Source organism: Loxodonta africana, chromosome 6, assembly GCF_030014295.1.
Source record: "Loxodonta africana isolate mLoxAfr1 chromosome 6, mLoxAfr1.hap2, whole genome shotgun sequence".
Classification (NCBI taxonomy): domain Eukaryota; kingdom Metazoa; phylum Chordata; class Mammalia; order Proboscidea; family Elephantidae; genus Loxodonta; species Loxodonta africana.
In genome coordinates, this window is record NC_087347.1 from 2,643,742 (window position 1) to 2,669,526 (window position 25,785).

At 42.2% G+C, this 25,785-nt stretch overlaps 1 protein-coding gene across 1 annotated transcript; it reads right to left on the minus strand.

Annotated features, from left to right (window-relative positions):
• Positions 1 to 22,769: 22,769 nt before the first annotated feature.
• LOC100657965 (olfactory receptor 9S13-like) lies at positions 22,770 to 24,182 on the minus strand. The gene has a single exon (XM_003421151.3). The coding sequence runs from the start codon at positions 23,718 to 23,720 to the stop codon at positions 22,770 to 22,772; it is 951 nt and encodes a 316-aa protein (XP_003421199.2). The 5' UTR covers positions 23,721 to 24,182.
• Between the last annotated feature and the right edge of the window lie 1,603 nt (positions 24,183 to 25,785).

The following is a 25,785-nucleotide window of genomic DNA, read 5'->3' on the forward strand; positions in this document are numbered from 1 at the left end:
AAGAAAATGGAGTAGGAGGGTGGAGGAGGTAGTCCTGCCACTGAACTTCAGAGACAAAGCAACCAAATGCCAGGCGTGGGCACTAAGTCCAATCAGCCACATGTGAAAATTGTCTCTTAGACAATTTGGAAATGGAACATACACTGGGTAGTTGATGACATTTAAGGACAGTTGCTAATTTTGTGGGGTGTGACCCTGGCATTGCAGGGATATTTTCAAAGCCTCGGTATTTGTCGGAGATACAAACTGCAATGTTGAAGGACACACGAAGTCCTGAATTTGCTTTAAGGTTCTCTCCAGCTATGACGACGACAATGAAATGTGAGAGGATCAGTGAAAGAACGGTAGAGTGCTGATAGTTGTGTATTTGCAGGTGTGTGTAATTTTCCCTATAAAAAGCTAATACAAAAAAGATGTATTGAGTGGTTCCACCTTATGAGAGTCTGAGATGCTGCTGAGGGTGTGCAGAGAAGCCTGACAGAGCTGATGGAGCTGAGTTAGTAGCCTCTGTGTGGGACAGAAGGTCAGCCCCCACCCCCCACCACCCTGAGAGTCCATGCTCTCCCCCCTGTTGGCCTGCACCCTCCTTGGTGCCTGCACCCTCCCTGCCCGCATATCCCACCCTGCTCTTCCTGCCTTATGCACTAATCCATCCAATCAGTGGTGTTTACTGAACACACTCGAAGCCCTGGTACTGTGCCTGGTAACTTACTATCTTAGCTCCAGGCTGGACGCTGGATAGGGGCCACCTCTCGCCAGGTTACAGTGGGTGCTGTCTGCCTGTCCTCCCTGTAGGATGGGCACCCATTTCTGCATCCCTGACCCTGTGCCTGCGTTCAGTGGCCCTGTCTCAGCTGGGGTCTCTCTGTCCTTGAGGACTTTGGGAGGCTCCCACAAATGTCTAGCTGTCAGGCAGGTCATGGGTAGGGACAGCCCAGTCCCAGGGTCTGAAAGCCAGCAGAGAGGGGTGGGGACACATGCAGAGATGGCCATACTTTCCCCGTCATCCTCACTCTGGCCCACTTCCATGGCCGTCAGCATTTCCTGGGGGGCCAGAGTGCTTTAGGCAGGGTGGCCACTCTCCTACATGATGTCCAGGCAGAGTTGGGCTCTAACCTGTCCTGTCTTTGTCATAGCACAGAGCATGCAGGACAGCCCTGAGAAGGGTGGACTCTGCAGAAATATTGGTGCCCAGCAGTGCCATGAAGGCTGGCCAGAGACGGCCCTAGTGGGGGAGACTGGGTGAGAAGAGGGGAAGCAGGTGTGGCTCCTGGGAACAAGGGTCAGAATGACGCTGAAGGCAGGTCTCACTGGCCTCAGTGTTCAGGCCCTGGGACAAGAGAGGGGCCTTTGGAGGAGTGAGTTCCCCAAGGAGGAGGTGTGCAAGCACAGGGTTGTGAAAGGAGGCCCCTCCAGCGTCCCTCCTCAGCCTACATTGTCTCCAAGGTGCTGGCCTAGGGCTGGTCAGTGAGAACCTGCTATTCCAAAAGAAATGGATGCAGATGAAAGGGTGTGTCATCTCATTTTCCTCTTCTGGGGAGACATCGCCTCCTACGCCTGATGACAGGACATGAGTGTCCAATCAAACCATTCTGGGCAATGGACCTGCCCCTTGGGGCTGCTGGGCTGGGAGGGGTCGGGGATGAAGAGGGAGTTGCTTGTGTAGCAGCCTTGGTGATGCTCTTCATTCTGATGGAGACTCCATGCTCATGCGCTGTCATGGATTGAATTGTGTCCCCCCAAAATATCTGTCCACTTGGCCAGGTCATGGTTTCCTTGTATGATTATATGATTGTCCACCATTTCATCATCTGATGTGATTTCCCTATGTTTTGTAAATCCTATCACTATGATGTAATAAATGGATTAGTGGCAGTTACATCAATGAGGTCTACAAGATCAGTGTCTTAAGCCAATCTCTTTTGGGATATAAAAGAGAGAAGTGAGCAGAGAGACAGGGGAAACTCATACCACCAAGAAAGCAGTGCCAGGAGCAGAGTGCGTCCTTTGGACCTGAGGTTCCTGCGCTGAGATGCTCCAGACCAAGGGAAGACTGATACGTCACAAGGACCTTCCTCCAGAGCCGACAGGGACAGAAAGCCTTCCCCTGTAGCTGATGCCCTGAATTGGAACTTGTAGCCTACTGGACTGTGAGAGAATAAACTTCTCTTTGTTAAAGCCATCCACTTGTGGCATTTCTGTTATAGCATCACTAGATGACTAAGACATGCACCCTCATTCATTCTTGATGGGGACACCGTGGCTGGGGTTGCTCATCTCTCCCCCACCATCTTATTACCGGCAGATTTTGCCACTGTCAGCCCCGATGTCTTCAATTCAGTGGTCCCGCAAAAAATGTAGAAAATCACCATAGAGTCTACCATATGAGAGATGGCAGGGCCACCAGGGTTTTATCCCCAAAGCCTGACTCTGTTTCTGAGCCTGCTGCTCCCAGAGAGCACAGTGGCAGCTGCAGAGCTCAGCTTGTCAACTAGACTTCACTTCCACCTGGTAAATGCAGTCATGTAATGAAGGACAGCCCACATGCTCTGTGACCCTGTGTCTGTAATGAAGACATAACCTGTCCCTTTGGCCCTAGTCCTGGTCACTGAGGGTGGCTCCAGAACCCGCAGCACTGCCATCACCTGGAGCTTCTTAAGAATGCAGAACTTTGATCCAAACTGCTAAGTCAGAACCTGCATTGAAATGATCCCGTGGAGGTCTTGCTTCCTGGGTTTGTGAGGCTCAGCCTCTAATGTCCTTGAAACCAGGGCCAGAGCATGGCCAGAACAGGAGGGTGTTCAGCATGTCACTTACTGAGAGCAGCCCCTGAGTACTTGCTGTGTACACACGCCCTTGCCCACCCCCTTTGCATGCTACCTTCTACCTATGGGCAGACTAGCAGCGGGTACCTCATACCACCTTTTCCAGATGAGGGTCATGAATCACCGGGATCTCCCAGGCCTCTGACCTTAGTCTGTGCCGAAGGTGGTGGCCTGGTACTGAGGACCCCCTGCCCACCAACCAGTCCAGTAGTGGTCTCTCTGCAGTGAAGTGAGAGAAGGAAGAGGTTAGATGGGGTACCTCAGACCAAGCCAGGTTCAGGCCTTGCAGGTTCTGGTACAGGGAGCTGGGTCCTCAGTGGAGGCAGGGGAGGCTCAGCTCAACTCTTTCACTCCTGGCCCCCATTGCCGGGTGGTGCGATATCAGGGAGCCTCCACCATGGGGTCACTGCAGGAAATTTTCTCTATGCCTGGCACACTGGGACTTGGGCCTCACATGGCCAATTAGGCGAGATTTAAGTCCTGCATCACTGAGACTCCTGATCCCCTGGGTCCTGAGAGGCTACAGTCCTGTCACTAATCATGTCTGATCACCTTGCCTTGAGATAGGGTGGAGGCAGCTTGAAGTCCCTCAGAGGCCCCTGGAGGGTCAACCGGAGACAAGCTCAAACAACTGAGAGGGAGCTGGAGGCATTCTGTGGAAATTTGATTCCCTTCTGGGTGCAGGGGAATGCCTGGCCCACAGCCCTACCATCGACCTCCCACTCCCCCTGCTCATCTAAAGGTGTATTTTTTTTCCGAAGTATGTCTGCATGCTGGTGGATTTTGGTTCATGTATTTTTGTTTGATCAACACCTCAACATTCGTCAGTTCACCTGACAATTTGTGGACGTCTCTGTAAGTCAGTGCATGTTTTGTGGTGTTCCCTTATTGGCCCTGTGCCCAGGCATAGTACAGGTCCTTAGGCTTCTGCCTAGGACATTCCTCTCACATTCCCTCCCTTTATGGACAAGGACAAAGTGAACGTCCTCCTGAACTCCTGTGCACATTCCCGCGGGCAGAGGTTCCACAAGTAGCGTCTTCGGCTATCAGGTGGACATTTTGCTATATTTTGCAAACACTGCCTTTTCTCTGCAAAAATGTATGATTTCTTTTCTCCCATGGCGCATGACAAATTGGGTGTTCCTTCCTTTCTTTCACCAGTACTTCATGTCACCAGTCTTCTTCATAGTTGCTCATCTAATGAGCAAACAAAACAAAACAAAAACCCAAACCTGTTGCCGTCAAGCCAATTCCAACTCTTAGTGACCCTATAGGACAGAGTAGACAGACCCATAGGCTTTCCAAGGAGTGCCTGGTGGATTTGAACTGCCATCCTTTTGGCTAGCAGCCAAACTCTTAACCACTACGCCACCAGGGTTTCCAATGGGCAAAGTGGTGTCCAATTTTAGGATTGTGCTTCTCCTTCCTAAGGAGTTCTCTTCCGACATTCATTGCCCATTTGCAGTCCTACTTCTTTAAAATGACACCATATATCCTGGCCCCCAGCTGGCTGAGAAAGATGCCTCTTGGCCTGGGCACCCTGATTCTCAAAGAGGCACCTTGGGTAGGCAGCCCATACAGCTTACCCCACCCCAAGTGGGAGTCCCTACCCATACCATGTACCTCTGGGCTTGCTGAGGGAAAGCCAGTCAGCAACTCTGCAGCTTTGTTTCCCAGTGTGGGACAGAGACATTTCCCGATTTTTGCTTTAAAGGGGCACTTTATCCTTTTTTTTTTTTTTAATCCATAGAACTTTCTGGACGATGAACATGGCCTCTCTCTGCCTTGCCCAACATGGCAGCCACCAGCATCATATGAATAGGGAGTGCTTGCAATGTGCTAGTGTCACCTGGAAATGGAATTTTTATTTATTTTTAATTGTACTTTAGATGAAGGTTTACAGAACAAACTAGTTTCTCATCAGTTAGTACACACATTGTTCTATGACATTGGTTAACAACCCCATGACATGTCAACACCCTCCCTTCTCAAACTTGGGTACCCTATAACTAGCTTTCCTGTTCCCTCCTGCCTTCCAGTCCCTGCCCCAGGGCTGGTGCACCCCTTAATCTTGTTTTGTCCCATGGGCCTCTTCAATTTTTGGCTGAAGGGTGAATCTGAGGAGTGACCTCATTACTGCACGGAAAGGGTGTCCGGGGGCCATACCGTCAGGATTTCTTCAGTCTCTGTCAGGCCAGCAAGTCTGGTCTTTCTTTTTGAGTTAGAATTTTGTTCTATATTTTTCTCTAGCTCTGTCCAGGACCCTCTATTGTGGTCACTGTCAGAGCAATCAGTGCTGGTAGCCAGGCAACATCTTGTTGTACTGGACTCAGTCTGGTAGAGGCCATGGTAGATGAGGTCTATTAATCCTTGGGACTAATCTTTCCCTTGTATCTTTAGTTTTCTTCATTCTTCCTTGCTCCAGAAGGGGCGAGACCAGTGGAGTATCCTAGATGGCCACTCACAGGCTTTTAAGACCCCAAATGCTACTCACCAAAGTGGAATGTGGAACATATTCTTTATAAAATATGTTGTGCCAATTGAGCTAGATATTCCCCGAAATCATGTTCCCCACAGCTCTCAGTCCAGCAATTCGGTCCCTCAGGGAGTTTGGATCTGTCTATGGAGCTACCGTGACCTTGCCTTGTACAGGTATCCTGTACTGTCTTACCATTCACCAAAGTTTCCACTTATCTATTGTCTATTAAGTGTTTTTTCATTCCCACCCTTCCCCTCCCTCGTAACCATCAAAGATTGTTTCTTTTTGTATATAAGCCTCGTCATGAGTATTTACAGTAGTGGGCCCATACAATATTTGTCCTTTTGTGATTGACTTATTTCACTCAGCATAATGCCCTTCAGATTCATCCATGTTATGAGATGCTTCAGATTCATCGTTGTTCTTTATCGTTGCGTAATACTCCATTGTGTGTATGTACCATGGTTTGTTTAGCCATTCCTCTGTTGATGGGCATCTGGGTTGTTTCCAACTTTTTGCTATTGTGAACAATGGTGCAATGAACATAGGTGTGGATATGTCAGTCTGTGTGATGACTCTTATTTCTCTGGGATATATTCCTAGGAGTGGGGTTGCTGGATCATATGATATTTCTATTTCTAGCTTTCCAAGGAAGTGCCATATCGTTTTCCAAAATGATTGTATCATGTTGCATTCCCACCAGCAGGGCATAAGAATTCCGATCTCCCCACAGCCTCTCCAACATTCGTTATTTCCTGTTTTATTGATTTGTACCAGTAATGCCGGGTGAGATGGTATCTCCTTGTGGTTTTGACTTGCATTTCTCTAATGGCTAGAGATCATGAGCATTTCCTCATGTGTCTGTTGGCTGCTTGAATGTCTTCTTTGGTGAGGTGTCTGTTCATTTTCTTTGCCAACTTTAATTCTTTAATTTGCCTTTTTGTTGTAGAGGTGTTGGGTTTTCTTGTAGATTTTAGAGATTAGACCTTTGTTTGATTTGTAAGAGCCAAAAAATATTTCCCAGTCTGTAGGTTCTCTTTGTACTTTTTTGGTTACTCTTTTGGTGAGCATAAGTGTTTAATTTTTAGAAGATCCCAGTTATCCAGCTTATCCTCTGGAGCTTGTGTGTTGTTGGTTGTGGTCTATGTCCTGTTAATGCCGTGTATTAGGGGCTCTGGTGTTGATTCTATTTTTTCTTCTACGAACTTCAGGGTTTTTTGGCTTTGTATTTAGGTCTTTGATCCATTTTGAGTTAGTTTTTGTATATGATGTGAAGTATGGGTCCTGTTTCATTTTTTTGCAGATGGACATCCAATTTTGCCAGCACAATTTGTTAAAAAGACTGTCTTTTCACCATTTGATGGACTTTGGGCCTTTGTCGAAGATCAGGTGACCATAGGTGGATTGATTTACATCTGGGTTCTCAATTCTCTTTCATTGGTCAATGTATCTGTCATCTTATCACTACCAGCCTGTTTTGAATACCGTAGCTATATAGTAGGTTCTGAGGTCAGGTAGTAAGAGTCCTTCTACTTTATTCTTCTTCTTGAATCTTGCTTCACTTATCTGGAGCTTCTTCCCTTTCCATATAAAGTTAATGATAAGATTTTCCATTGCTTTAAAGAATGTTGTTGGTATTTGGATCAGGATTGCATTGTATTTGTAAATTGCTTTGGGTAGAATTGTCTTTTCACAATGTTGAGTCTATCTATCCATGAGCATGGTATGTTTTTCCAGTTATGTAGATCTCTTTTCATTTCTTGCAGTAGTGTTTTGTAGTTTTCTTTGTATAGGTCCTTTACATCCCTGGGTACATTTATTCCCAAGTATAAATGGTATTGTTTTCTTGATTTCCTTTTCATCCTTCTCTTTATTGGTGTATAGGAATCCAACTGATTTTTGTATGTTTATGTTGTATTCAGCTACTCTGGTGAGTGAGTCTTTCTATTAGTTTCAGTAGTTTTCTCGTGAAGTCTTTTGGGTTTCTTATATATAGTATCAAATCATCTGCAAATAGAGAGAGTTTAGCTTCTTTGTTAATTTGGATGCACTTTATTTCTGTTTCTTGCCTTATTGCTGTTGCTAGGACTTCCAACACAATGTTAAATAGGAGTGGAGATAAAGGGCATCCTTGTTTTGTTCCTGTTCTCGGGGGGGGGGGAATGTTTTCAGCCTGTCTCCATTAAGAATGATGCTGGCCATTGGTTTTGCCTATATGCCCTTTATTATGTTGAGAAATTTTCCTTCTATACCTATTTTATTGACAGTTTTTATCAGGAATGGGTGTTGGACTTTGTCAAATGACTTTTCTGCCTTGATTGAGATGATCAGGTGATTCTTTTCTTTCCTTTTATTTATGTGGTGGATTACAATGTTGATTGATATTCTAATGTTGAACCACCCTTGCATACCTGGTATGAATCCTACTTGGTCATGTGTATTATTTTATTAATATGATGCTGAATTCTATTGGCTAGAATTTTGTTGAGAATTTTTGCATCTATATTCATGAGAGATATTGGTCTGTAATTTTCTTTTTTTGTGGTGTCTTTGCCTGGTTTTGGTATCAGGGTTATGCTGGCTTCTTAGAATGAATTTGGAAGTATTGCTTCTTTTTCTATGTTCTGAAATAATTTGAGTAGTACTGGTGTAAGCTTTTCTCTGAATGTTTGGTAGAACTCTCCAGTAAAGCCATCTGGACCAGAGCTTTTTTTTGTTGGAAGTTTTTTTGTTTGTATTTTTTTACTTTTTCAATCTTTTCTCTTGTTATGGGTCTGTTCAGATTTTCAACATCATTTTGTGTTAGTTTGGGTATGGAAATTGAATTTTTAGTTTAAATTGATGAAATTACTTTTAATTTAAACAGCCAAACCTGGCTTATCTCTAGCCTGGACAAGGCACCCTGGGAGCCCAGACACCAAGCAGGATGTGGAGTGTCTCATGCAATGATAAATATCTGCTCCCTCAATCCTTATCTTTCTTCTACAGATGATTTTGTCCACTTTTTTCTTTAGAGTTTTTTTTTTTTGTATTGATTTTTATTAGCTCTTTGTATATTACAAAACCTTGATGGCTTAGATGTGTTATGGATTAACCATCTGTACTCTGATTAATATAAAATTGAAAGATTTATTGAAGAAAAAGAGACAGATTGAGCTGGGAATAGACTGAACTGCATGTGGTGGAATCCAGTAATCCAAAATGGCAACTCAGCAGTGAAATTTTATGGGAGGTGAGCAATGGATATGAAACTTGTTATTTGGTTGGTATTTACAAACATAGATCATTGAAAGACGTTACTTGATTGATAGTGGATCATTTTAAGATAGGACTTCCTGTGGCAGAAACTCATAAGGCAGGACTTCATGTGGTGTAAACTTGTAAGGCAGGAATTTCTATGGCAACTCCTAAGGCAAGACTTCCTATAATGCAAGCTCTGTAAGGTGGTTGGCTTAAAAGGGTATAAGTCTCTTTCTTAGATTGACTACAGTGTGGCAATTACACGGGTATGACAGGGTGGGTCACAGTGTAGTTATGTCACCATTACTGGACATTACTCTTAGAATCAGTATGGAAGATGGCTGCCACTAGGGTGAAAACGGAACCAGCAAACAACCTTCAAACTGGCCATTTCAGATCAAATCAGGTACTTTTTTTTTTTTTATTCCCTTACACATTCCCTCCTTTTGGTCAGGGATTTAGAGAGTCTTTGATCAGTTCACTAATTGCTATCCTGAAAGAAGACCTTCTTCTGCATGGACATTGAGCATATGTTTATTCTAGATGGCTGCTTATGAAACATGTCTTTAAGACCCCAGATGTTATGCATGTGAAAAGGTTGTTATTATTGTTAGATGCCATCAAGTCGGCTCTGACTTATTACTGACTCCACACATAACACAACGAACCTCTACCCTGTACTTCTTTCAAGACAAATTTGTTCACTCTTTTGGAAGTCCACGGCACATTCAATATTCTTTGCCAACACCGTAATACAAAAGTGTCAATTTTTCTTTGGGTTTGTTTTGTTTGTTTTTCTTTATTTGCCATCCAACAGTCACATGCATATGAAAAAAAAAATTTTTTTATGAGCAACTGAAAGTATCATAGTCCAAGTCAAGTGCACCCAGTCCTTAAATCCCTGATTTTTAACATTTCAAAGAGGTATTTTGCAGCAGATTTCTCCAAACACAACATGTCATTTGATTTCCTGACTGCTGCTTCCAGGGGTGCTGACTGTGGATTTTTTTTTTTTTAAAGAAATCAAACTATAAGTAGCAGCAGAACATTGTGAAAAGGTAGCTGGGCACTATTTGATGTCTTCACTATGCCATAGTTTTAGCCTCTTGCTTCGGGTTTTATTACTTGAGGGTTAGTGCAGGGCAGGCCAAGTTAGAGGAATAACCTGACATCCGATGGCTTACTCAAAGAATGGACTCAAGCCTGTCTGATATATAAGTACTGTCAAAGTACATTATTCTTTTCATAGGTGTTCAATGGGTCTTTTAGGTAATGACATTTGTCAAAATTTTCATACAACTTTTGACAGTTCCTACAACTATTACAATGACAATGACCATTATTAATCCAGTTGACAAAATAGATTTAATTAATCCATGATCCAATGTCTGAGGGTAAAAAAAAAAAAAAGGTAGCCAGCCGAAAATATCTAAAAAAAAGCGAGTCTTAGGGTGGAGGTAGATGGAACCAAGTAATCTTCTGGTGAATTAGCTTAATATCTTGATCCACCTCTCCTGAAGTGTTAATTCAGGTGCAGTAGCGATGTTAGCTATAGGACAAGCCCCTCCTTGCTGGGCTAAAAGGAAATCTAGGACAATCGGATGATCCAAAACTATCTTGACAAGTGAGTTCAATGATTTCTCTTGAGCAGTCATGGCACTGGAAAACATCATTTGTGATTCGTTTCATGGTTCTGAAGATGATACGGATAATGTGTTCTAAATATCCTACTCTGTACCAAGGGGAGAATATCCTCAAAAAACTATAACCTAAACCAGGGAACTCTTTTAACTCCTATGTGTTGTAAATCCTATCTCTATGACGTTGATGAGCAAGATTCAATCTACAAGAGTAGATTGTGTCTTAATTCAATCTCCTTTGAGATATTAAAGTGAGAAGCGAGCAGGGAGACATGATGACCTCATATCACCAAGCAACAAGAGCCAGGGGAATAGTGCTTCCTTTGGACCTGGGGACCCTGTGCTGAGAAGCTCCTTGATGGGGAAGATTAATGACAAGGACCTTCCACCAGAGCTGACTGAAAGAGAAAACCCTCCCCTAGAGTTGGCACCCTGATTTCGGGCTTCTAGCTGCCTAGACTTTGAAAGAATAAACTTCTATTTGGTAAAGCCATCCACTTGTGATATTTCTGTTACAGCAGCACTAGATAACTAAGACAAATGTAAACCAGGGAACTCCTTTAAAAGATTCCCTTCATCTTTCCCAAAAGCTAGACGATGAACAAGGAAGGTTGAAGAAGAATTGACAACTTCGAATTGTGGTGTTGATGAAGAATATTGAATATACCACTGGCTGCCAGAAGAATGAACAATCCTGTCTTGGAAGAAGTACAACCAGAATGCTCCTTAGAAGCAAGGATGGTGAGAATACATATCCATATGAGGTATATATTATGCTGGTACTGGTGTCTTTACCTGGGAGAGAGTTGATTTTATTCTTCTGTTCAAGCCAATTCTCTGTCAAGAGTTGTTACCAATAGACAGTTCTCCTAAACTTAGCCATTTCCACATTTGGACTCAAAAAGACCTTTTTCCTTGTAGACATGCTGTTAAATTTCCTGAAAAAGCTATATTCCAAAGACTGGGAGATCATTATAGGAAATTAGGGGCTCATTTTAACAATTTGGAGAGGATATCCAGGGTATTTTGAAACACTATTTAACTCTAATCTGATTGAGATTGAAACATGGGAGGTGGGGTTGAGTCAGTATCTCAGGAGGACGCCACAGCCTCACAAGTATATCTCGTCTAGAGGTGATATTAAAATTTATGGTAGTGGGGGGGACAAAGCTATAATTCAGCATGGGCGTAGCTAACGGATCTTAGTTCTCTTGTACAGGTTTGGTTAAAGGATGACAGATCCAGCATTCGGTCTGATTTGTGGATTGTTCAATTACTGGAGAGAGCTTTACAAAGGCCTTCTTATGCCAAGAATTAATGGGAGCTGTGTTTGTTTTTTTTGTGTGTGTGATAAACAGCAGTGTCATGGATTGAATAGTGTCCCTTCAAAATATGTGTCAATTTGGCTAGACCATGATTCCCAGTATTGTGTGGTTGTCCTCCATTTTGTGATTTGATGTAATTTTCGTATGTGTTATAAATCTCAATCTCCACCTGTGGCTAGTGGTGCAAGACTAACCAAAAACAAAAACCAAACCTGTTGTCATTGAGTCGATTCTGACTCATAGTGACCCTATAGGACAGAGTAGAACTGCCCCATAGAGTTTCCAAGGAGCGCTTGGTGGATTTGAACTGCTGACCTTTTGGTTAGCAGCTGTAGCACTTTACTATGCCACCAGGGAGGGAAGATTATGTTATGTTAAAGAGGATTAGGGTGGGATGCAATACCTTTTGTCAATCACAGTCCATAATCACAGTTTCTATGGGGTGTGGCCTGCATCATCTTTTATCTTTCAAGAGATGAAAGAGAAGTGAGGAGAGGGAGACCTCATTACCACCAAACAAGAAGTGGAGTGGACTTTTTCTTTGGACTTGGAACCCTTGTGCTGAGAAGCTCCTGGACAATGGGAAGATTGATGACAAGGACCCTCCCCCAACTCTGACAGAGTGAGAGAGCCTTTCCCTAGAGCTGGCACCCTGAATTTGGACTTCAATACTCCAGGTTTGTGAGAGAATAGATTTCTGTTTGTTAAAGCCATCCACTTGTGGTATTTTTGTTATAGCAGCACTAGATAACTAAGGCAGAGCTTGGTACCAGAAGAGTGGGGTGCTGCTCTACCAGATACCTAAAATGTGGAAGAGGATTTGAAACTGGGAATGGGTAAAGACTGGAAGAGTTTTAAGGTGACTAACATTAAAAGCCTAGATTGCCCTGAAGAGCCGGTTGGTGGAATTATGGACGTCAAAGATAATTCCAGTGAGGATTCAGAAGGAAGTGAAGAGAGGTGTAACACCTGAGATGGCATAGACAGCTAGAAGTAGCAGCACAAAAAAGGTAGCAACGGAACCAGGAGACTGGCATAAGAGCTGACCCCATGGCGGGAGAGAAAGCTGAGTGCCTTTGTGCAGGAGGCTTCCTGGTGGAGTGGGGTGCTGATGTAAGGGGATTTTTTCTGGGGTGTGGTCTGCATCATCTTTTATCTTACAAGAGATGAAAGGAGAGAGAAGCGAGCAGAGACAAAGGGACAGCATACCACCAAGAAAAGAAGTGCCAGGAACAGAGCTTGTCCTTTGGACCTGGGGTCCCTGCATGAAGAATCTCCTAGACCAGGAGAAGATTGATAACAAGGACCTTCCCTCAGAGCCAGCAGAGAGACAAAGCCTTCCCCTAGAGCTGGCACCCTGAATTCGGGCTTCTAGCTGCCTAGACTTTGAAAGAATAAACTTCTATTTGGTAAAGCCATCCATTAGTGGTATTTCTGTTATAGCAGCACTAGATAATTAAGACAAGCAGTACGGGTAGAAAGTTTAAGAAGGGCTTTGTAGTGGAGAAATACAATCCCAAAGAAATAAACAAATGCTACCAGCATACAAATAATATTGATGACAAGTTAAACTATACTCTACAATTGGTGTTATAAAAAGAGGTTTGAGTTTTAAGAGGAAGAACAAAATATTAAAACAAGGAATAATACCCCACAGTTGGAGCCCAATGACAATAAAAGGGATTAGGATAATCGGAAAACAAATTCTTAGTACCCCTAATGCTATTTTTTTTTCCATCCTAAAAGTTCAAGTTTATAACACAAAAAGCTACTTCAAAAATGATGGCAAGTTATAATTTCAAATTAAGCAAAAATGACTATAATGGTCAGAAGGTGGCACTACAAATGAGCTAGATCATTAAAACCATCAAAATGCCCACAACTAAAAACTTGATCCCTCCTGACAACAAGTCCAAAATATGTAGGATGCAGTATCGCCGTCCTTGCTTCTAAGGAGCATTCTGGCTGTACTTCTTCCAAGACAGATTTGTTTATTCTTTTGGCAGTTCATGGTACATTCAATATTCTTCTCCAACACCACAGTTCAGAGGTGTAAGTTCTTTTTCAGTCTTCTTTATTCATTGTCCAGTTTTCACATGCATAGGAGACAATTGAAAACATCATGGCTTGGATCAGATGCTCCTTAGTCTTCAAGGTGACATCTTTGCTTTTCAACACTTTAGAGAGGACTTTTGCAGCAGATTTGCCCAATGCAATGCGTCTCTTGATTCTTGACTACCGCTTCCATGGTGTTGATTGTGGATCCGAGCAAAACGAAATTCTTGAAAACTTCAATCTTTTCCCCATTTATCATGATGTTTCTCTTTGCTCCAGTTTGAGGATGTTTGTTTTCTTTATGCTGAGGTGTAATCCATTCTGAAGTCTGTAGTCTTTGATATTCATCAGTAAGTGCTTCAAATCCTCTTCAGTTTCAGCAAGAAAGGTTGTGTTATCTGCATAACAGAGGTTATTAAAGGGTCTTTCTCCAATTCTGATGCCCTGTTCTTCATATAGTCCAGCTTCTCGAATTATTTGCTCAGCATAATAATCTGACATTACATAAACAGCGACTATACATATGGACCTCACCAGATGGAATACACAGAAATCAAATCGACTACATCTGTGGGAAGAGAGGATGGAAAAGCTCAATATCATCAATATAATCAGTCAGAAGATATGCCACTGGTATTCAAATACCAGGAGGGTCACCCCTGTGGACAGGTTTCAGGTGGGCTTCCAGACTAATACAGACTAGAAAGAAGGACCTGGTAGTCTATTTCTGAAAAGAATTAGCCAGTGAAAACCTTATGAATAGCAGTGGAACATTGTCTGATACAGTGTGGGCAGATGAGTCCCTCAGGTTGGAAGCACTCAAAATATGACTAGAGAGGAGCTGCCTCCTCAAAGTAGAGTTGACCTTAATGACGTGAGTGGAGTCAAGCTTTTGGGACCTTCATTTGCTGAGGTGGCACAATTCAAAATGAGAAGAAACAGCTGCAAACATCCATTGATAATAGGAATATGGAATGTATGAAGTATGAGTCTAGGAGAATTGGAAATTGTCAAAGATAAACATGTATATCCTAGGCATTAGTGAGCTGAAATGGGCTGGTGTTGGCCATTTGGAATCAGGCAATCATATGGTCAACTCGAAGAGGAATGGTGTTGCATTCATTATCAAAAAGAACATGTCAAGATCTATCCTGAAGTACAACGCTGTAAGTGATAGGATACTATCCATATGCCTACAAAGAAAACCAGTTACTATGACTATTATTCCACTAAGGGCAAAGATGAGGAAATTGAAGATTTTTACCAACTTCTAGATTCCAAAATTGATCGAACATGCGATCAGATTGCATTGATAATTATTGGTGTTTGGAATGCTAAAGTTGGAAACAAAGAAGAAGGATCAGTAGTTGAAAAATACGGCCTTGATGATAGAAACAATGCCAGAGACAGCGTGATAGAATTTTGCAAGATCGACGGCTTCTTCACTGCAAATGCCTTTTTCACCAACATAAACAGTGACTATATATGTGGATGAACACTAATGACCAACTGGAAGAGATCTATATTTATGCCTATTCCAAAGAAAGGTGATCCCTCTGCATGCAGAAATTATCGGACAATATCATTAATATTACATGCAAGTAAAATTTTACTGAAGATCATGGAAAAACGGCTGCAGCAGTATATCAACAGGGAACTGACAGAAACTCAAGGCAGATTCAGAACAGGACGTGGAACCTGGGATATCACTGCTGATATCAGATGGATCCTGGCTGGAAGCAGAGAATACCAGAAAGATGTTTACCTGTGCTTTACTGATGATGCAAAGGCATTCAACTGTGTGGATCATAACAAGTTATGAATAACATTTCAGAGAATATGAATTGCAGAACACATAATTGTGCTCATGAGGAACCTGTATATATATCAAGATGCAGCTTGGACAGAACAAGGGAATACTGCGTGGTTTAAAGTCAGGAAAGCTGTACATTGAGGTTGTATCCTTTCACCATACCTATTCAATCTGTATGCTGAGCAAATAATCAGAGAAACTGGACTATATGAAAAAGAACAAGGCATCAGATTGGAGGAAGGCTCATTAACAACCTGTGTTATGCAGATGACACAACCTTGCTTGCTGAAAGTGAAGAGGATTTAAAGAACTTTCTGATGAAGATCCAAGACTACAGACTTCAGTATGGATTACACCTCAACATAAAGAAAACAAACATCTTCACAACTGGACCAATAAGCAACATCATGATAAACGGAGAAAAGATTGAAGTTGTCAAGGATTTCATTTTACTTGATTACACAATCAACACCCATGGAAGAAGTAGTTAAGAAATCAAAAGATGCATTGCATTGGGCAAATCTCCTGCAAAAAAAACTCTTTAAAGTGTTGAAAAGCAAAGATGTCTCCTTGAAGACTAAGGAGCATCTGATCCAAGCCATGATGTTTTCAATTGCTTCCTACGATTGTGAAAGCTAGACGATGAATAAAGAGGACTGAAAAAGAATTTACACCTTTGAACTGTGGTGTTGGAAAAGAATATTGAAAGTACCACGGACTGCCGAAAGAACAAACAAATCTGTCTTGGAAGAAGTACAACCAGAATGCTCCTTAGAAGCAAGAATGACAAGACTGCATCTTACATATTTTGGACATGTTGTCAGGAGGGATCATTCCCTGGAGGAGGACAACGTGATTGGTAAAGTAGAGGGTCAGCGAAAAAGAGGGAGACCTTCAACGAGGCGAATTGACAAAGCGGTTGCAACAGTGGGCTTAAGCATAACAATGATTGTGAAGATCGTGCAGGATTTGGCAGTGTTTCATTCTGTTGTACATATAGTAGCTACGAGTCAAAACTGACTCCATGGTACCTAACAACAACAACGTACACGTGGACCTTGCCAGCTGGAATACACAGGAATCAAATCGACTACATCTGTGGAGACGATGGAAAAGCTCAATATCATCCGTCAGAACAAGGCCAGGGGCCGACTGTGGAACAGACCATCATTTGTTCATATGTAAGTTCAAGTTGAAACTGAAGAAAATTAGAACAACCCCGGGAAGCCAAAGTAAGACCTTGAGTATATCCCACCTGAATTTAGAGATTGTCACGGATTGAATTATGTCCTCCAAAAATACGTGTCAACTTGTTTAGGCCATGATTCCCAGTATTGTGTGGTTATCTTCCATTTTGTGATTGATATAATTTTCTTATATGCTGTAAATTCTAATCTCTATGGTTAATGAGGCAAGATTGGATTGCGTTGAAGAGGGTTACGGTGGGATATAACACCCTTGCTCAAGTCACATCCTTGACCCAATCTAAATGGAGTTTCCCTGAGGTGTGTCCTGTACCACCTTTTATCTTACAAGAGATAAAAGGAAAGGGAATCAAGCAGAGAGTAGGGAACCTCATACCACCAAGAAAGCAGCACCAGGAGTGGAGTGCATCCTTTGGGCCCGGGATTTCTGTGACGAGAAGCCCCTAGTCCAAGGGAAGATTGATGAGAGTGGCCTTCCTCCAAAGCAGACAGAGAGAGAAAGCCTTCCCCTTGAGCTGACACCCTGAATTTGGACTTCTAGCCTACTAGACAGTGCGAGAATAAATTTCTCTTCGTTAAAGACATCCACTAGTGGTATTTGTGTTATAGAAGGACTAGATAACCAAAACAGAAACTAACTCCAGAATGGATTTGATATGCTGAAAACTAATGAAACCAAAGACCAGAAGAGTTGTGGAATGAAACCAAAGACCAGAAGAGTTGTGGAATGACATCAAGGACATCATACATGTGAAAACAAGAGGTCGTTAAAAAGACAGAAAAGAAAGAAAAGCTCAAAATGGATGTCAGCAGAGACTCTGAAACTTGCTCTTGAACTTCGAGTAGCTAAAGTGAAGGGCAGAAATGATGACGTAAAAGAGCTGAACAGAAGATTTCAAAGTGTTGCTCGAGAAGGCAAAGTAAAATATTATAAGAACATGTGCGAAGACCTGCAGACAGAAAACCAAAAGAGAAAAACATGCTCAGGATTTCTCAAGTTGCAATATTGAAGGATTCTACAGGGAAAATATTAACCACACAGGAAGCATTAAAAGAAGGTGGAAGAAAGGCACAGAGTCACTATATCAAGAATAACTGGTTGACTTTCAACCATTTTAGGAGGCAGCATATGATCAGGAACTGATGGTAATGGCAGTAACCTTTTGTGACATAGCCAATCTGGATGCCATAGAAAACAAGGGGTCTCAGTTCTTCTCCTTGTTTTTGAGTGAGGACTCCTAGAGTTTTCCCAGAAATATCATGGACAAAAAATGAAAAGTCTAAATTATAATTAGGAAACCATAGAGCAGGAGTGTTAATTAATGCTTCTGTTAGTTGAGTGATGGCCTTTTGGCCATTCTTGGAGAGGAGAATGGGGTCAGGCACTGAACTCTTTAGATAATGGTAAAGAGGTTGAGCCAGCAAAGGAAAATTAGGCATCCAAGTTCTGCCATAGCTACCCAAACCAAAACCAAACCCAGTGCCATCGAGTCGATTCAGACTCATAGCAACCCTATAGGACAGAGTAGAGCTGCCCCATAGAGTTTCCAAGGAGCGCCTGGCAGATTCGAACTGCCAATCCTTTGGTTAGCAGCCATAGCACTTAACCGGTACACCACCAGGGTTTCTGCCATAGCTACAGGGTCCTAGAAATCCTCTTAACTCTTCATTGGTGGTAGGGACATGCTAAGGTAAGATAATCTCTTTCCTTTTACTGAAATGATATGTCCCAAGTACTTAACAAAATGTGAATTTACTGGAGTATCTAAACTGAGTAAAAAGGGGTGCATGCCCTCCGAAGAATCTAAAGAGAGAGAAACAGGCTGGAAATGGTTTAAAACCTGTTCTTGTTTAGTAACCTCCACAACTCTTGAGGTGTTATTACTCCGGTGCAAGGGCTTTTGTAAATTTGTGGGGTCTATTGCAGATAGGTAGCACCTGTGTCAACTAAAAAGGTACATGGCTCTCCATTTATTTGAATAGTAGTTTCTCCCTGAGAGTTCGGTGCTACCATAGGAGAAACCCCTGATTTGCCCCTGGAGCCCCTTCATTCTTTCTGCTTCTGGCCTACATCTACTGTCATTTTGCCCAGTTTATTGTTTAGTTTTAAACATTCCCTTTTAATGTCCAGGCTTCTTACAGTAATAGCAAACAAAAGGCAAGTTACTGGGCCCAGTCTCAGCCATAGGTCAAGTGAATCTGTTGTGTGCATGGAAATTATTCTGAGATTGGGTCTGCAGCTGCTGCAGTTACAGAGCCATAAGTTGATTTTGTTTAGCTTAAGCTCTTTGTTCAGCTTACCTAGCCTGCTGCTCAAGAGTTTGAGACAGCTTATAGGCTCAAGTGGCTAACTGTGAAGTGTTCTTATTTTTCCAGTCTAGTTTGTGGCATTTGACTAACTCAGGCAGCTCTGGATGGAGGCATTGACAAAAAGGGAATTGAAAATAATACAGAATTCAGACTCTTCTAGCTTTAAACTGGAGTGTGCTTGAAAAAGTTTAGCCAAATCATTCCTATAATCATAAACATTTTCACTTTAATTTTGTTTTCAACCCTGAAGCTTGGTCCAATCTATTTCTCAGGGGGAAACCTTTGTGCTAGCTTCAGTAAGGTTTGTGACAGTAGCTCTGGTCTTTGCTGTTATTTTCATGCCAGGAATGTTAGGCTGGATTGTTAGGGATTCTGTAGGGGTTTTCCATCAACTTTTGAGCATCGCCTGAGCCTATCAGTGAATTTAATAAATTATATAAGTTTGCCGGACTGGGTTTATAGGTATCAGCCAAGATTCTAAATTTTTGAGTGAATTTGTGAAGATCTTTGCAAGGGTTAGGAAATTCCTTAAAAATAGCATGAAGTTCCACTTTTGACCAGGGCAAAAATAACTTGTGATGGCTTCTGAGCCTTCTTCAGGATATTTAATTTTGAAAGACACTTCACAAATGAGTTGTAATTCTAGAGCTTCCTGGAGATAATAAGGAGGTTCAGAAAGGGGGTTTTCAGTGGAGTAGGTAGGTAAAGAAGGATACAGGGGAGTAACAGTTGGAGGGGCAGAGGGAAAGGAGGAGAGCAGGGCTTTAGAGGCTGGGCTTGGACTACAGACGCTGGTGATTTTGGGAAAGGGAGCCATTTTGAGAAAGGGAGCCCCGTTTTGGGAAAGGGAGGCATTTTGAGGAAGGGAACCACTTTGGGAAAGGGAGCTGTGATGGTTAAGGTTGTGTGTCAACTTGACTGGGCCATGATTCTCAGTGTTTTGCCTTTACCTGCACACTTAAAAAAAGAAAAAGGAATAAAACCAAAGCAATTGTATAATTATTATATATTTTTTGACGATTACCTAATTAATGCATCTAGAATTTATATTTGTTTATGGAGTGTGTAGTGTTCTGACTTTGTGTTTTTCAAAGCAGAGAATCAATCACCAATTTTTGAATATTCTCAGCCTTTCCACAGTTAATTTCATTTTCAATTATAAATTTTAATACAGGAGATTATAATGACAAAATATTTACTGGCTCATTATATCATCTCCAGATAACATCAATTAACATTAAAATCATAAAATAAATAAAAACAGGAGGAAAAATCAAAAGAACTAAAGCTAGAAACATGATTACAATCATTATCTTGGGGTTTAAATTCAGGACCCAAAGTTTCTGTGTGAACATATGTGAGTTACAACTTCCCTCTGACTCAATTTAGTATTATGTTTTACTGTTATTATTAATGATATTGCTATTTTTGTTATCATCCTCACCATACTCCCTCTATAGCCTTTTCTAAGAATTCCTAAATCATCTCTTCAAAGTGACTAAAAAAACAAGAACACATTGCTGTCGATTCCAACTCATAGCAACCCTATGGGATGGTGTAGAACTGCCCAATAGGGCTTCCAAGGCTGTAAATTTTCACAGTAGCAGACTGTAGCATCTTCCTCTCGTGGAGAGACTGGTGGGTTGGAATCACTGATCTTTCCAGGTTAACAGTTGACAGCTTAATCACTGCACCACTGAGGAGCCCATGGAAGTGAGTTACGGCTTTATAAAAAATTATAAAAATAGCCTATGTAATTTGAAATGGAAAAACCAAGATAGATGTTTTTAAAGACATAAAAGATGGTTTTCCTGCATTGAATGAGGAATCGAGTTGGCTGCACCCTAGTTCTGAACTGTGCCTGCAGGAAGACTTGCTCAGAAGAGCAGAGCTGAAGAGGAGCAGAAGGTGATAGGGCAGCAGGGACCACACTTCTGTATCGTGAAGAGTGTCCCTCTGGACATCAGTTCTTAGCTATGTGAACCCATATTTTTTTTTCTTACAATTAAAAAGATTTCTGCTATTAAACAAGCTTGGGGAAATGCTAGGTTAGCCCAGCACCTCTCTTCTCAGAGCCTCTAATATGTTGGCATGCACTCCAAATCCACTGGATAGGGAGGCAGTGTGCCTACTTATCTGGACACCAATTTTGACAAGTAGTTTCTTGAAAGATTAAAAAAAAAAAATGAAGACACCCTTTTGCCATCGAGTGGATTCTGACACATAGTGACCCTATAGGATAGACTAGAATTGCCCCATAGAGTTTTTAAGGAGCAGTTGGTGTATTTGAACTGCCCACATTTTGGTTATCAGTAGACCTCTTAATCACTGCACTACCTTGAAAAATTACGGTCCCACAAATGATGCTTTTAGATGATGCTGTGCTACTTTATGACTGGGCTGGGGAAACATTCGGATCTGGGCGAAATCAGTCCAAAAGTGGATATAAGGAATTTGTATGTATAGTTGAGGTCAGGATTTGAGAGGGATTACTGCTCAGGACAATGTAAGGAGTTGTCAGGTGTTCTTCTTCCCAGCTGAGCTCATCGTCACACTTGACCTCATACTCTTTCCTTTAATGGAGTGGAATAATATGGAGCTTGATATTTCCAATAATGATTTAAAAAATTGAACATTGCACAGCTGAAGTCCCTAGATTTAGTTGAATAATTAAGGTCTTTATAATGTTGGCCCTTCCCATCCATGAACATGCTATAGGCCCACATATACCTGGACAGTTAATTTATGCAAAAGTGATATTGTATCACAGTTCAAGAAGGATTGTTTTTCAATAAGTCATTAATAGATAAATATGCCAAAAAAATAAAACTTGACTGTACCTCAAACAACTTGACTGTACCTCAAAATTAATTGCATTTGAGTTGTGGATCCGAATATGAAAGACTGGTCAGTTAAACCATTAAAACCTATATATAGGAGAGAGAGAGATTTATATCAAGGAAATGGGCCATTTGGTTTTTAGAGGCTGTAATGTCCCAAGTCCATGGAGCAGGATAGAGGTTTCTCCTAATCCACATAACCACAGGGGCTGGTGAACCCAAGATTGGCAGGCCAGAGAGCAGGGCTGTTGCAGGCTGTGAAGACCACTGAATCTCAAGATTGGCAGACAAGACCAAAGGTAAGCTGCTAGCTCAAGTCCCAAGAACTGAAGGTCAGACGAACAGAAGCCAGCTGTGAGATCTAGAACAAATGAAAGCCCAGCAAGGACAGCAGAGAGATGAAGGCTGAGGGGGTGGTGAGCCACCACAGGCCTGGTCTCCACTGGTACCACTCACAGCAGATCCCATTGTGGGGGTGATCATGTATCAAATCTCAGCAGGAAGTGGTCACATTATATGACTGCCAAAACACTGAGAATCATGGCTCAGCGAAGCTGACACACAATCTTAACCATCACAATGGTTAAACTTACTACATTTAATGTAAGAAATTCTGTTGATCAAAAATACCATTAGAGCATGAATATAAAAGCCACAAAGTGGAAGAAGATATTTGCATATCATACCATCAACAAAGGCTCATATCCAGAATGTATAAGGAGCTCTTAAAAATCAATAAGAGACAGTTAAAAAATTGTGCAGACCATAGATGTTATTCCAAGCAGAATATCCAAAGACCACTAAATGTATGAAAAGTTGCCCAACCTCATTCACCAGTAAGAAAATGCAAGTGAAGCATAATAAAATACCCACCAAATGGCTAAAATTAAAAAAAAAAAAAAAAGACAATGTTACAACGATGTGAAACAAATGGAACTCTCACACCCCTTCGAGGTGCTTAAAAATTTCTATAAACCCTCTTTGAAAACTGCTTGACAGATGTAAAAAATGAACTGCTTACCCATTACTGACCTTTTTCAGGTGGCTGCGTGTTTTTGGCCCAGCCTACACAGGGCCTCCTTAACATCCTTGTTCTGTAGACTGTAGATAAGCGGGTTGAGCATGGGAATGACCAAGGTGTAGAAGATGGAGACCACCTTGCCCTGCTCCATGGTCCCCACAGCCCCTGGCTGGACATACATAACAAAGATGGTCCCATAGAACAGGGACACTGCAATCATGTGGGAGCCACAGGTGGAGAAGACCTTGTGTCTCCCAGTTCCTGAGTGCATCCTAAGGATGGTCACTGTGATGTAGCCATAGGATACCAGGACAACAAGGGTGGTGCTCACAATGATCAGTCCGCCAATGCTGAACAGGACCAGCTCATTAAGGGCCTTGTTGGTGCAGGCAATCTGGAGCAGGGGTGGCACGTCACAGAAAAAGTGGTTGATGAGATGGGAGCTGCAAAACGAGAGGCGGAATGTGAGGCTGGTCTGCAGGATGGCGTTGAGACAGCCTCCACAGTAGGTGCCCAGCACCAGGTGGGTGCAGGCTGAGGGGCACATGGTGACCGGGTACTGCAGAGGGCTACAGATAGCCATGAAGCGGTCATAGGCCATGGTGGCCAGGAGGAAAGTCTCGGTGGTACCCAGCAGGCAGAAGAAGAAGAACTGGGTGGCACAGCCAGTGAAAGTGATGACCTTGGTTGGGGAGAATAAGTTGGCCAGGGCCTTGGGGGTGATGACAGAGGAGTAGCAGAGGTCTAGGAGGGAGAGGTTCTTGAGGAAGAAGTACATGGGGAAGTGGAGGCGGGTGTCCACTGTAATGACCATGATCATTGTGAGGTTTCCCAGCATGGTCACCACATACAGGGCCAGGAACACAGCAAAGAGCAGGGCCCGTGTCTCCAGCTCACCCTCAAACCCCACTAGCACAAACTCTTGCAATGACAGTCCTGAGAGATTCCCAACTCCGTGGGTCGGCATGGCCCCAGATGTGGCAGAGAGGGGCCTCAACAGGGATCAGGATGCTGTCCATTGTCGTATGTCATCCTAGAGCAAAGGGCCCATCAGTGCCACTGCCCACTTCCCAATCGGCAATAGCTGCCTGGTTCTCACTCCAGATGAGCTTGGCGATATTTTCTCTGACTCAGTTAATTCATGAATATGTGGGCAGCCACTTGATCAAGCCAGAAAGCAAGAATCCATCAAAGACTCCCAAGTCCTGTTGAAAGGACCCAAGAGCCAATTAAAAGGAGCTCCTACTGGACAAAAATGAAACAATTTCAGCATCAAACATAAATAAATAAAAAAGAAAGAAATTCAAGCATAACAAACGTGTAACAATCTGTGAGCTCATAATGGTACTCAAAAAAGTAAAGAATAAAAATAATAAACCAAAAAATACCCCAAAATTTCATTAGTCAACTTTGATGTTTGTTGGGGCACCTTCTCATTATTCTGCCAATACATAAGCAAAAAGAATTAAAAACATATGCTTCCTTTCCTCGTGTGGATACTATTTCAGAGCAACCAACGAGTTGAGTAGGGGAAGTTCTTTGTCAACTTCAGTAGTTATTCGGGCACCATGTCATTATTCCGCCAAATCCTAAGCAAAAAGAATTAAACACATATGCTTCTTTTCCTCATGCAGATACTATTTTAGACCCACCAACTAGTTGAGCAGGGGAAGTCCTTTTTCATTGCTAATAAACGCATAAAGGACAATAGACCTAGACAGTCACTGCTTTGTCCTCTGAATGAAGATACAGTTTTGGGCAGCAGCCACCTATGGCCACTAATGCCAGTAGGTGGAGTGACAGGGACATCTGCACTGGACAGTCAGCTGACCTCGCTGATCCATCTCACAGAACTCAAGTGGGAAATAGGAGGTTAAGCGCTCCCTGCTGGGATGCACTAGGAAGTTCACAGCCCTCCTAAGAAGTATTCCCACCGTGATAAGGAGGAAGGGGAGGGGAAGTGGAAACAAATGAACTTGAATCTGATCTAACTTTCCATCTAACTACCCATAGGCTGGAAATGGTGTTAAACAATTAGTCTACAAGACATCATGTGTGAAATAACCACAGGGATACAACAGACCAAAACCAGCACCTGAGACGTTCTACTGGACAAATGACTTGGTGTTTTCAACTATTAAATGCCAGAGGAAAATGGGGTGGGGAGGTGGGAGAGGCAGTGCTGTCATTGAAATTCAGAAACAAAGCAACCAAATGGCACGTGTGAGCACTGAGTCTAATCAGCCACGTGTGAAATTTATCTTAGACAATTGGGAAATGAACATATACTGAGAAGTGGATGACATTTAGGGACAGTTGCTAATTTTGTGGGGTGTGATGCTGGTATTGCAGACGTGTTTTCAAAAGCTCCGTTTTTGTCAGAGATATAGACTGCAGTGTTGGAGGACACATGTAGTCCTGAATTTGCTTTAAGATTCTCTCCTGTGACGATGACAACATTGAAACATGGGAGGATCTGTGAAAGAACGGCAGAGTGCTGATAATTTTGTATTTGCAGGTGTCTGAAATTTTTCCAAATAAAAAGTTTAAATATATATATATATATATGTACGCCCTAAAGCAGTTAAATGGCGAAAAGACAGTCTTTTTAACAAATGGTGCTGGCATAACTGGATATCCATTTGTAAAAAAATGAAACAAGATCCATATCTCACACCATGCACAAAAACGAGCTCAAAATGGATCAAAGACCTAAATATAAAATCTAAAATGATAAAGATTATGGAAGAAAAAATAGGGACTGTGTTAGGAGCCCTAACACATGGCATAAACAGTATACAAAACATTACTAACCGTGCAGAAGAAAAAGTAGATAACTGGGAGCTCCTAAAAATCAAACACCTATGCTCATCCAAAGACTTCACCAAAAAAGTAAAAAGATTACCTACAGACTGGGAAAAAGTTTTTAGCTGCAACACTTCCAGTCAGCTCCTGATCTCTAAAATCTACATGATAGTGCAAAAACTCAACTACAAAAAGACAAATAACCCAGTTAAAAAATGGGCAAAAGA